Consider the following 12,752-nt stretch of genomic DNA (forward strand, 5'->3'; position numbering starts at 1 on the left):
GTACAGGGTCCTACCCTGCAGCCTGTGTCAGGCACCAACACTCTCTCCCATTGCTAGGGCAGGCGGGAGGGAGTGGCTGTCCTGGTGCTGGGGCTCTGACTTTGAAGCCAGCAGCCACCCCTGCTCTCTCGGCAGGTGTGTCTAGTGTCATTGGGCATCCCACTCTGAGCTGCCCTCTTTACTTGGCCTGGGCAGAACCAAAAGACCCATTGCAGCCTGGACAAAACTCTCCATGGGCTGGATCTGGCCCACAGGCTGTATTTTGCCCACCCCTGTATTATCATCTATTATGTTACTCTGAGTGAGACTGAAGAACTTGCTGTTTTCTTCTTTGTTTGTTCCTGCTTTCATTTCATGGGATATGTATTTTATTTCTTATGTTATGTCTTAGTTTTGTTTGTAAAAATGTTAAGAGGTCTTTGGGTACAGGAGTGCATATCAGTTTGATTAATAATAGTAATAAGCCGTGGTTCCTCACTTTACCCTAGGGTTTTTATGATGAGGTGTCCAATCCAATGCTTTCAGATGTGGAATTGAACTACCCTGAAAATTCAGTATCTGACTTAACTAATAACAACTTTAAACACTTTTACGATGGATCTGAAATTGTGGTAGCTGGACGCATTGTAGATAATGATCTGAACAGTTTAACTGCAGATGTGAAAGCTCAAGGTGTAAGTATGGGGCTGGTTTGATTGTTTAAGGCACTGTACTCATGAAATATCTGAATGTAGGAGGACTTAGATTTGCTAGTGCTTAAAAATGCATAAGTGCTCTTTAATTCAATGCAAAAATATATTATTGCACACTAGTGAGAATTGAAATGGACCAGAAGTATGACATTTAAAACATTTGGCTACATTTTTCTTTTTCTTACAGTAATATCAAACTGGAGTACATGTGAATATATAAGACTTGCTATCAGAAACCGCAATTGAACAATTTTTTTGGCATCTAAATTGTCTACCTCATAGTTATCAAACGTAGGGCCCATGGGCCAGATCAATCCCATGGAGTCATCTGATCCAATCTGTGGGTCTCTGGTCCAACCCCATGCACCACATGGGGCACATGTAGTATAAAGGGATAATCCAGGGTGTGTGCTGCATGAGGTGCCCAGGCCAGACCAACCCTATACACTAGCTTTAGGACCAGTCTGGATAGGGCCATACCAGAGCCACCACACAGGGCTGGTTTGGGAAGCGCTGCATCCACTGTATGCCCCATGTTGGCCTCCTGTGCTGTATGTAGTGTGCATGGCCAGTTCACCCTGTGAACCACTTGCAGCACACGGTGGCCCCTGGGCTCACTCTGCATGTGACACATGGGCTGCGCCTGACTGGACCAACCCTGCTTGCTGGCTCTGGCAGGCATGGGTGACTTGGGGACCTATCTGGCACAGGGCCGGTCTGTCATGGGTGCCACATACAGCCCACACCTGAGAGCTTCTGTGCTTCATGCAGTGCCAGGCCCAGCCTGCACACTGCATGCACTGTAAACCCCAGAGTGGGGCCAGCACATTCTGTATGCAGTGTGCATGCTGGACCTGGTGCTGCAGGTCCTAATCTAGCCCAATCTGCAGACTGGTCCAGCAACTCCCATCTGGCCTATAGATAGGGCTGGATGAGTTTGACACCCTGATCTACCTTATCATTTCATTAACATAGTATTTAATATGATTTGAGGAACACTGCTTTTTCCCAAAGGGATTTTTGAAAAGCCTTCCCCTGAAAATAGAATCCTACTGCTACTAGGTATTGAGTGATCTAAAAGTAATTTCCAGCATTCTAGTAAAAGCTCCTCCTGTCAATAATATTTAGGGTTCAGATACACCTGTCTGTTACACCAAAAAGTTTTTGTTATTTCTAACAGGCAGACAATGATGTAACATTTATTGCACAAGGAGATGTAAAAGAAATAACTGAAGCTCTCCAAGAACAGGAGTACATCTTTGGGGATTATACTGAGAGACTCTGGGCTTATCTCACCATTCAACAGTTATTGGAAAAACGGTAACTAAAATATAAAATTACATTTTCTGTGAAAGAGTGTGAAGACACTAGGCAGTTTAATAATATGTCTTGACAGATCCCGAAAGTTTAGATCTGCTTGACGTGAGGAAGAATGCACTGCATACAGAAGTTTGGCTAAGTCTCTCCCAATCATGCAACTGGTCCAATAAAATACAGCACCCACAAAAATCCTTGTCTTACATACATTTCTTGGACTACAGTAGCTACCATATCAGTCAAACAATACCTAAACTGCTTACCTACTTCACCTTCTATTACATAAATACACTTGGGGGGAAAAACATAAGGAAAATCTTTTAAGAATTTTCTCCCTTAATATTCTCTTTTCACATTAATTTTAACTGAATGCAAACACAAAGTCAGCTTATGACTACCTGCCTCCTACTCTCTTTCCTCCAGCTACAAGGGATTAAGAAATATTTTTACAAGGACATATGTATTCCCTTTATCTAAGTCTCTAGAGAGAAATGTATATCTCTATTACAGAGGGAAAATGTAAGTTTTAATAATTTGTCTTCTCAGAAAATTTAAGTTCTGATTCTCTCTCTGCCTTCAGCATTGCAGCTACTGGAGATGAAAAAGAGAATCTTACAGCTAAAGCCCTGGAACTCTCTCTGAAGTATAAGTTTGTGACACCTTTAACTTCCATGATTGTAACAAAGCCAGAAGACTATGATAATCAAGCTGGACTTGCTGATAAACCAATAGAAGGTACAGACATTTTCATAGCTTGTATTTACTAAGGGAAGCCAAATTACTATTTGGCTTTCCCTAAAATAAGGGTTTTTGCAATAGGGCAAATTTTTAAATATATATCTGCATATAAATTCCTGTTCCATTTCCTTAGTCTGGGAGCTCCCCCCAGCCCTGGTTCCACAACCATTTCAGTCTTGGAGTTGGGGCCTTCTACTGTTCCTGTGGCTTCTACATCTTCCTTTAGTGTGGCTAGCCGCCACTTCTCTTTCCCTTAGTCCTTCACTGGACCAGACCAGGAGGGGAGTATACAACTAGTCATTCTTGCAAGAGACTTTTTCTCACAAGGAAAACCTTTCAGGCTAAGATCTGAAAGATCTTTCTCCTGCAAGAAGCATGTTTCCTCTGGGAGAAACTGAATGAACACTTGGATGCTTGTAGTTTCTACTGGGAGAGTGGCAGTTCTCTTGGTTGGAACATAATGCCTGTATGTAGCCTCTGTCTGAAGTCCACCTTATAAACTAACTGAATCAGAGATACATAAGCTTTCATGAGCATGAGCTAACTTCACCAGATGTTATGCAAAGACATACCATTCTTTACAGAGCTACTTTCCAAGCACACAGATGGGTTACAGATTCAGGCACCGTCATCAGTTGTACTAGAACTGTAAAGGATCTCATCAAATACCAAGAAAACTGAAAGAGTAACATTGATAAGGAGATCTTGGCATCTATTTGAAATTAACGTAGAGGTAAAGCTTACCAGAGATTAATACTTTGTCATATGCAAAACTGATATGAGTAACTACATTTGAGTAACATATGAGTATCTACATTTAATTTGTTCCTTATACAAGCTTTTTACAGTCGCTCATCAGAGAAATGGGCTTGAAATGTAAAATATGACATGAATCTGAATTTTTAATTATTTTTTCAGAATATCTAATTCAGTGTGTTACACTTTTATCCATATTTATCCAGCTTATTATCCAACTATTTAACTGTATGAGTGAAATTGTCGTTTTCTTTTTTTTACTCTGTCTCGTCCATTTCTTGAAACAGCTGAAGGTAAGTTTATATTTAATTATATTTATCTTAGCAAACATTTTTGATGATTAGAGGTCATTGAATAATATTTTTGAATCAATTATTTGACACACAATTCACTTTAAAATGTGAGTAATATTCCAGTTGAATAAATCATGTGCGTGTTAATATTTTATGAACATTTTCAAACTGAATAACTGTAAATAATTTTTTCATTGAATACTCAGCTCCATCAGTCTTCAAAAATTATAATGTATCCATCATTATAGAGTATAGGTACTTATTATAAGTAATTAAGATGAATTGCTTGTTGCCTTGAATAATTGATTCTCAGCTAACTATACAGAGGAAACTCTTTATGCAGATTCCTTCTTTGTATGTAGGAGTCAGGAGATGTCAACTGCCTTTTCAATTAGAAACCCTTGCCGCCTCTATCCTCCACACAAGTTGCTTCCTAGGTTTTCAGTCCACAAGGGAGAAGTAGAAGAGACTGAAAATGTGCAGGGAGCAAGTAGATGCATATCATTCAACTTCCAGCTACACAGTTTAGTAGGATAAAATGAGAATTTCTGTGAGCTGGCTCCACATTCTCCTTGGGAATCCTTCAGACAGAACCCTAGTGCTAAAGGATTGGTGTAGAGGTCTTTGGGGAGGTGGCTCAGGCATCTTACAAATATTTGTTATTAAGTTGTTATTAATCTCAATTTAGATTCGGTTCATGCCTTAACACCTATCATACCAATGTCTGAAACCCACTAGTACCTTTTGGCATTGCTGTAGTACAGTTAAGAAATAAGATATGCATTTGTGACTAGGGACACACTGATAAATTTGTTCTTGGCTGATACCAATGGCTGATTATGAACCAGCCATATTTGCTGATACCAATCTGATAGCCAATTTATAGGAATGCAGCCTGGCAGCTTGAAGAGCAGTCTCCTGCTGCTAAGTCTGTGAGAGGGGAAGGGTTGGGGAAAAGGGAAGGGGCATGGAGGGGGGCAGATTGAGGCACCCATGATGAGGGAGAAAGTGGGGCAGGGGCATGTGCTGCCCAGCCAGGGCATTAAATGCAGGATGGAGCCACAGGTGGCTCTTCTGAGAAGATGGGGAGGCGGGGTGGCTCCCTGCTGCTGTGTGCACCCCCGAGGGAGGCATGTGCCCCCGGGATTTTGTCTAGGGCAAGGGCAGGCTGTGAGCTTCAGTCCAGATGCTGCACCAGTCTCTTCCTGGTGGGGGGTGGGGGCTGGCCTGGGCTGCACTTGGGGTGGGCAGATGGTAGCAGCACTGGGAGGGGTGGCTATAGCCCACCCAGTGCCACCTGTCCCAGTGCCACCACCGCCTGCTCTGAGCCCAGCCCAGCCTCCCTGTACCCCCTGGCTGTAAGCTCACAGTGGGCATCCTGCCCACATGCCCCCCTACCCCACCCCCTGCACCCCCTGGATGACCTGCCTGTGGCTCCGTCCCACTTCCGGGGTCACATTCACTGCTTTGGCTGGGCAGCCTCTGCCCCTGCCCCACTCCCTCCCTCTCTGTAGGGGCCTCAATCTGTCCCCTCACACCCCTTCCCTCCCCCACACTCCTTTCCCTCCACAGACTTACCAGCTGGATGCTGCTCTCCAAGCTGCCTGGCTGCCTTCTGGCCACGTGCATGCTGCAGCTGCGCACATGCATGCAGCATTTATTGGTGACATTATCGGCCAAAGAAAGTTGATTACCCATAATGTTAATTTTCCTTTTATCGGTGCTGATCCGATATGTGACTGATATACTGGTGCACCTCTATTTGTCATATATACACAGTAATGTTGCCGACTTTAGTGATTAGATCACAAGTCTTCCAATATTTAGTGTTTGTATAAAGCTGCCACTTCTGGAGTCATATGAATACATGAAATTCTTTGCTTTTATTTTAAATACTGGTAAGTTTGCAATCCTCCAGACTCCTACCTCCCCCTACCCTGGGCACTCAATAAATTCACTGCATCTCTGCATGTTAACAATGCTAGTAGGGTCAATTAACCAGCCAAAGCATCACACTAATGCAACTGAACTTCCAGTACCTGAACTAGCTTAAACTGTGTAGTGTATACCACTATCAAGACTGGAGTGCAGGGGTAAATGCTGCCTTATATTTCCTAAATATCTACAAATCAGCAGATATCTGCAAGAAATTGGGGAGAATGGGTTTTGGTAGTGGTGGTTTTTTGGTCGTTCAGTTATATGCTATAATACTTTTTTATTTCATTCACAGCAAGGTCTGCCCCAGTCTCTCACCAAGGTAAGTTATAAGCTCAGTTTTCTGAATTAAATAATGTTTGTCAGAGGAAAAAAAATAGGCAATTGAATTAATGAAACAGATGGAAATAGTTTCATTTGTGTTTACACCTATATTTTAACAAAATGCCAAGACAATTGAACATTACATAAAAAAATTGAGCAATTCTGGGTCTGGTTAGGAATTTTCCAATTAAACATTTTTAATTAGAAAATGCTAATTTGTCAAAATTGAAAAATTTCAGGAAACAGTAGGATCTCCCAGTGGCTGCCCAAACTAATGAGGTATAATGTGTTACTCTCTCTGGTCAAATGGATATTAAAATAATTTACACAAAGTGAAATAACTCCAACAGGAGAAACAGGAGAGATTGGTATAACCACTAAAAACATACAAAGTTGGTTTCTGTATCACAATCACTTGGGGTGTAGAGGGACCCATGTTTAAGTCCCTGCTCTGCCTGATTCAGAGAGAGACTTTGAACTTCCATTACCCACAATGCTGGTGCAACTGCCCTAATAAATACTCTGTAGGAATCTGATGTTGGCAGCAATGGAAAAAATGTCCTTTGCTTCAAATGGTGAGCATAAACACCTTAAAGCAGTGGTTTTCAACCGGTGGTCTGCAGACCCCTGGGGGTCCACAGATTATGTCTAAGTGGTCCACATAAGATGACTATGATCAGTCAAAAGTATGTGAATATCCACACCTACAATACAAAGGGGTCCACACCTCCATTCAAAAAAATTTAGCAGTCCACAAATGGAAAAAAATTGAAAACCAGTGCCACAGAGAGCATCTATCATGTTATCATTATGCCTGATTAAGGAGTGGCAAAAACTATCATGCTGCAGCTGATCAAACTTTCCATGGAACTTATGCCTTAAAACTAAGATAGGATTTGAGATTTAGCCAGTATGTACAATGTGAAAATATTCATTTTAATTTTAGTTCTTCTAATAATTTTCTTGTTTATTGTATGCAGTTTCATCAGTTTCCTCTTCGTACAGGCTATCTGCACCTCCCACTTGGTATACTAGTGGTAAGTGATATAAATAATGAGTAAGCTTGCTTATGGAGTAGGTCATAGTTTAGTGCTTATTCAGTAGGTCATAGTTGTGTGTTAGGCAATCTGAACATGCGTGATTATATATATGTAATACAAAAAATAAGGTGATACTAAGCATAATGCTAAGCATAATTTTAACAAGGAAACATAATTGCTGATACAGAAGAATTCTATTCTTGGGGACAAGCTGAACTAACAGGAAGCGGATGGCACCCTCAAGAAAGCTTTGACTGCAGAAATAATTATAACCAAAGAAAAATATGTTGTGTAACGATGATTAAACCTTAATGTGCGCGCAACTAACCATATGTGGATAAACATATAAATATGGAAAATGAGGAACCCTGGGGGTAGCTCTTTGTCCTTAAGACGGGAGACTACCCTTCTGCAGAAGCAATAAAAGTTGTCGCTGACACCCTTACGCCTCTTGACTTATACTGTCACGGCTAGTGCCCACGAAGTGAGGCCAGGTTGCCCTTCGGTGTATGGGCAACTGACTTGATTTTGCTAACAAATCTGGCAACCCAGATGGGACACTGGCTCTCCGGACCTGTGCCGCCATCCCCTGCAACAATGCCCAAGCCGGCTAAGGGGTAAGTTTGCCCTAAGGGTTCTTGTCGAGGGTTGACGGCTCTGGTACGGAGGTAAGGTGATCCTAGATCTGAGACAATAGGAGTGTCAGTCTTGTATCCTGAGTACGGTGCTTCTCGGGCATTAATTGATACAATGCTAATTCTAAAATATTTAGTATTGATTCTTTATATGTGTTTGGTCTGCCTTGTCTGTGTGTTTTAGGCCTGTCTTCTCTTGGTTCCTCGCTTTGGTGACATAGGCAACCCTAGTGGGCTCTCCGTCCGACCCCTTTGGGCTGGGAAAGCTGTGTGGCGCAGTTTATGTCTCTGGTTGCACACTGAGGAACTGATTCCTATTTCTATCCTTTCTTTTGATAAGTCCCTCTTCTGTCTGAGGCATGATTTGTGCGCAGCTTTTTTTAGTATTCCTATACACCCAGATTCACAATACTTGTTTGCTTTTACTTGGAAAGAGAGACAGCTGACTTGGACACGGTTACCCCAAGGATACGTGGAATCCCCCACACTTTTTTCACAAATCCTACACAAGGATCTATCTACAGTTACCTTATCCTCAAACACTGCTTTAATTGTCTGCGTAAATGACCTCTTATTAGCTTCAAATGACATGGACTCTTGTAAAAGAGATGCTAAAGAGTTGCTCTCAGCCCTAGCAAGTAAAGGGCATAAAGTATCCCCTCAAAGCTGCTATACTGTCAGCTTGAAGGTTTTGGTTATTTTGGTACTTTGTTTTTGTCTAATTTTAATCCATCGTTTCCATGAGGACACTGGTGCATTGGCTGAGATGTACCATACTCTGGGATAGATTTGCAGGATCCGTACTTTCTGATGGTTTTGTTGTAGGGGGTATTGATAGTTGTGTCAGTGGAGATGAATTGAAAGGTTCTACACTGATTGCTAAAGCAGGTTTCTGTTCTGTTTTGTAGCTGTTGATCAGTGGGGAGTTTGTTTCTGATGATGAGCTAGCTGAGGTTAGGGGGTTGTTTGAAAGCCAGGAGAAGGAGTAAGGGGAGCTAGAAATATCTATCTCAAGACATGATCTTTTTGAGTATAGGCCGGGGCAGGCAATTATTTTGGGTGGAGGGCCACTTAATGAGTTTTAGTGAGGCATCGAGGGCCACAAGGGTAGCCCTGCCCTTTGGCAGGTGCCACACCTCCTGGTCACCATCATGTGACTGGAAGTCCTGCCCCCTAACCTCTGATCTTTGCCGCTAAAAGTCTTTCCCCTTGCCCAGGAAGTACTCCTTTTGGGGCTGGGGACAGTTTGTTTTTATATTGTGTGTGGAGGGACAGGGGGTGTATGGTTGGGGAAGTATGTGGTTGGGGGGACGTGTGGGGTGTGGGTATGGTGCAAGTGTGGTGTTTGGGGGCATAGGGGTGTGTGTGTGTGTGTGTGTGTGTGTGTGGCTGAGGTATGGGCTCTGTGGGGACTGCTGGGTGTATGTGTGTGTGTATGATATGGGTGGCGTATGTTTGGGGTATCACGTGGATGTGTGTGGGGTGTGTGGGACTGTTGAATGTGTGTGGGTATGATGAGGGGGTAGGGTGTGTGAGGGAGTGTGGGTACATGTGTGGGGAGATGTAGGTGTGTGTGTATGGGATGTGGGTATATGTGTGGGTGTGGGGTGTGTGTAGGGGGTGTGGGTTATGTGTGTGGTTGGGGTGTGGGGGTGTTTGTGTGTGTATGTGGGGTGGGTATGGTGGGGGTCAGGGTGGGACAGGGTGTATGTGTGTGGGATGTGTATAGTGGGGTGTGTGGGACATTGTTGGGTGTACATGTAGGTATGGAGTGGGGTAGGGTCTGTGAGGGTGTGTATGTGTATGGTGTGGGTAGGTTGGTTGTGCACCTGTGGGGGCTTCCCTCTACCTGTTCTTTGCAATGTGGCTGAGCCCAGTCCAGCCCTGCCCCCCAGGGCTGGAGGTGGAGGGGAAGGGGATTGGCACTGCCTGCCTGGCTCCACCGCTTTGCAAAGGGCAGGAAAGCAGCTGCCACTGCTGGCAGCAATAGAAGCTAGGACTGTGAAATTTCACAGCCAGTTTTGTTTCGACCATTTCAGCCTCAAAACAAAATGAGGCAAGTCAAAACATTTCGCCGTTTGGACGCTGTTTCAATGTTTTGCTCATAGGCTATAATGGGGAAGAACAAAACAGCCTATAACCTTGTCATTTCTGTCTTGATTTGGCTGAAACTTGCAGAAATGGTAGTTCCTTCTGAGGGCATGAAGCCTGCCAAGTTTCAAGGAGATAGGTGCAGGGGTTTGTGGGAAACTGCACCCCAAATTGTTGAAAGCAAAACTCATGTCACACATATGTGTTAAGCCACAGCGGGGTCTTCAGGCCTACTAGCCCCTGAGGAGGCCACAAAGCCTGCCAAGTTTCAGGGAGATAGGTACAAGGGTTTGGGGTAAACTGTACCTCAAGTTGCAGACAAGCAAAACTCCTGACATAGGTGACACTGTGTGTGTTAAGGTGCAGCAGGGTGAAAACTGCAGGCTTGATAGCCCCTGCTGACGCCACAAAGCCTGCCAGCTTGCCAGCCAGCTTGCCAGCCTGCCAGCTGTCAAGGAGGTAGGTGTAAGGGCTTCTGGGTTCTGGGGCCCTGCACCTCTAGCTGCTGACAGGCAAAACTTATGTCATGGGTGCTTGTGTAACTGTGTCTGCCTTGGGGCATGGGGTGGGATGTGGGGAAACTACTGCAGGTCTGGCTGCTAGGCCCTGCTGCACCCACAAAGTCTGCCAGCTGTTAAGGCCTTTATATCCTTGTCAGGGCTGAGGCCTTCCCAGACTTTTCTTGCTGGGCCCCCTTTTTCTCTTGCTGGTTTCTGAATCCTAGGCCCATGGTGCCAGACCTGGAAGTCTGGAGTTCCAGCTTCTGTCTCCACTCTGCCCTGGACCCTCTGCCTCCAAACTCTGCCCTGCTCTGAGGCCTCTGCCCCCAAACTCTGCCTTGAGCCTAAACCCTGGCAGGGCTTTAGGTGATCATGTGCCCCTTGGGATCTCAGGTCCCTATAATGGGACCTCCGAACCACGCCTTAGTTCCTTCCACAAACCACCAGGAAAAATGCAAACCAAAACATTAATTGTCCCACTGGCTCTAACTTAATTCTCCAGCATACTGGCTGTCTGAAATTCCCTATCCATACTCAGTCTCATTCTCTGCTAGCCCTCAGCTCCTTAGTAGCCTCTCTCCAGGATAGCACGATGTCTCTCAGGCTTTCCTCTGCAAGTAGTCTGATGTAGGACTCCTTCCCCTTCAGCTTCCAGTGCCATACTGCCCATCTCTGGTTCAGGGCCAGTGTGTATACATCTCCTCAGCCCTGCCCCCTGCTAGTCACCTACCTGCCTCAGCTGTTACAGGTGTTTCCTGATTCAGCTTTCTAGCTCAGCTTCAGTGTCTCACTGCTTCTGGGTCCTGCGGTGCTTTTGTGCAATCCTCCCATCCCTGATCCTGCCTCACCATTGGTTTTGTGGTGAGTGTTTACTTAGGTCACTTCCACAATCAAATCTGTCCCCAGGGGCTTGGTTGGCCAGCAGGCCCTGGGGTTTCAGAGTTAGTAGGGTTGGAAGGGACCTGAGCAGATCATCAAGTCCAACCCCCTGCCATGGCGGGAAAAAGTACTGGGGTCAGACGACCCCAGCAAGGTGATTGTCTAGTCTTGTCTTAAAGACCCCAAAGGTAGGAGCCAGCACAACTTTGCTTGGAAGTTGGTTCCAGATCCTATCCACCCTGACCGTGAAGTAGTGCTTCCTGATGTCTAATCTGAATTTACCCTCTGCCAGCTTGTGACCGTTATTTCTAGTCATTCCTGGTAGTACTCGGGGGAACAGGGACTCCCCCATTGCCTGCTGGTCCCCTCTGGCTAGTTTGTAACAGGCCGCTAGATCCCTCCTCAACCTTGTCTTGTGGAAGCTGAACAGGTTCAGGTCCCGTAGCCTGTCTTTGTAGGACTTGCCCTGCTGCCCCCTGATCATGTGGGTGGCCCTCCTCTGGACCCTCTCCATGTTGTCCACATCCCTCCTGAAGTGCAGCACCCAGAACTGGACGCAGTACTCTAGCTGCAGCCTGACCAGTGCCTCATAAAGGGGGAGTATCATCTCCTTGGACCTGCTTGAGATGCATCTCTGGATGGATGACAAGGTATGGTTGGCCTTCCTGACTGCATCCCCACACTGCCGGCCCATGTTCATCTTGGCATCAATGATGACTCCAAGATCCTTTTCTGCCTCTGCACTGATGAGAAGGGAGTTCCCCAGCCTGTAGGTATGGTATTGGTTCTTCCTCCCCAGGTGCATCACCTTGCACTTGTCAGCATTGAATCCCATCCTATTCTCATCTGCCCACCCCTGTAACCTGTCCTGGTCCGATTGTAGCCTATTCCTCCCTTCTAGCATGCCCACATCCCCCCACATCTTAAGTGTCATCAGCAAAGTTGAGCAGGGTGTTTTTTACCCCCTCGTCCAAGTCACTGATGAAGATGTTGAACAGTGCAGGCCCGAGGACCGAGCCCTGTGGAATCCCACTGCCCACATCCCTTCAGGTCAAAAAGGACCCATCCACCACCACTCTCTGGGTGCGGCCCCCCAGCTAGTTGGTGACCCATTTGACTGTGTGGGTGTTGACACTACAGTCCCCCAGTTTTTAAATGAGAACGGGTGAGAGACAGTGTTGAAGGCCTTCCGAAAGTCCAGGAAGACTATGTCCACTGCTACCCCTGCATCTAAGGATTTTGTGACCTGGTCATAGAAGGCTACCAAGTTGGTCTGATAGGACCTGCCTCTAATGAACCCATGTTGGTTGCCCCTAAGCATAATCTCCCCTGCTGGCCCCCAGGTTTGTTCTCCCTTCTCAGTAATGGAGCAAGGGCCCTGTTAAACAGGGTGCCATCCTGGATGTGGATCATGGTGTCTAGAAAGTTGATGTACTTGCAGGAATATTCCAACAAGAATTTGATTGAAGAGTGGTAGATGTGGAACCTGTGGTATAGAAGTCTATAAGTGATTTTAAGTGTTCAAACTAGGTGATGCAAATATCATCTATAT

The 12,752-nt window shown here is 45.3% G+C and overlaps 1 protein-coding gene across 1 annotated transcript in view; it reads left to right on the top strand.

The window, feature by feature from the left end:
- LOC149855688 (inter-alpha-trypsin inhibitor heavy chain H3-like) overlaps positions 1 to 12,752 on the top strand; it is a 104,008-nt gene that overhangs the window by 57,833 nt on the left and 33,423 nt on the right. Inside the window, exons 12-17 of the mRNA XM_090022291.1 lie at positions 489 to 674; positions 1,873 to 2,012; positions 2,590 to 2,744; positions 3,791 to 3,796; positions 6,027 to 6,053; positions 7,045 to 7,092. Of these exons, the coding sequence (XP_089878417.1) occupies positions 489 to 674; positions 1,873 to 2,012; positions 2,590 to 2,744; positions 3,791 to 3,796; positions 6,027 to 6,053; positions 7,045 to 7,092 (562 nt within the window). The remainder of the gene's footprint in view (positions 1 to 488; positions 675 to 1,872; positions 2,013 to 2,589; positions 2,745 to 3,790; positions 3,797 to 6,026; positions 6,054 to 7,044; positions 7,093 to 12,752) is intronic.

This window comes from Crocodylus siamensis, chromosome 11 (genome assembly GCF_052110815.1).
Source record: "Crocodylus siamensis isolate JL-2025a chromosome 11, ASM5211081v1, whole genome shotgun sequence".
In the NCBI taxonomy this organism is placed as follows: domain Eukaryota; kingdom Metazoa; phylum Chordata; order Crocodylia; family Crocodylidae; genus Crocodylus; species Crocodylus siamensis.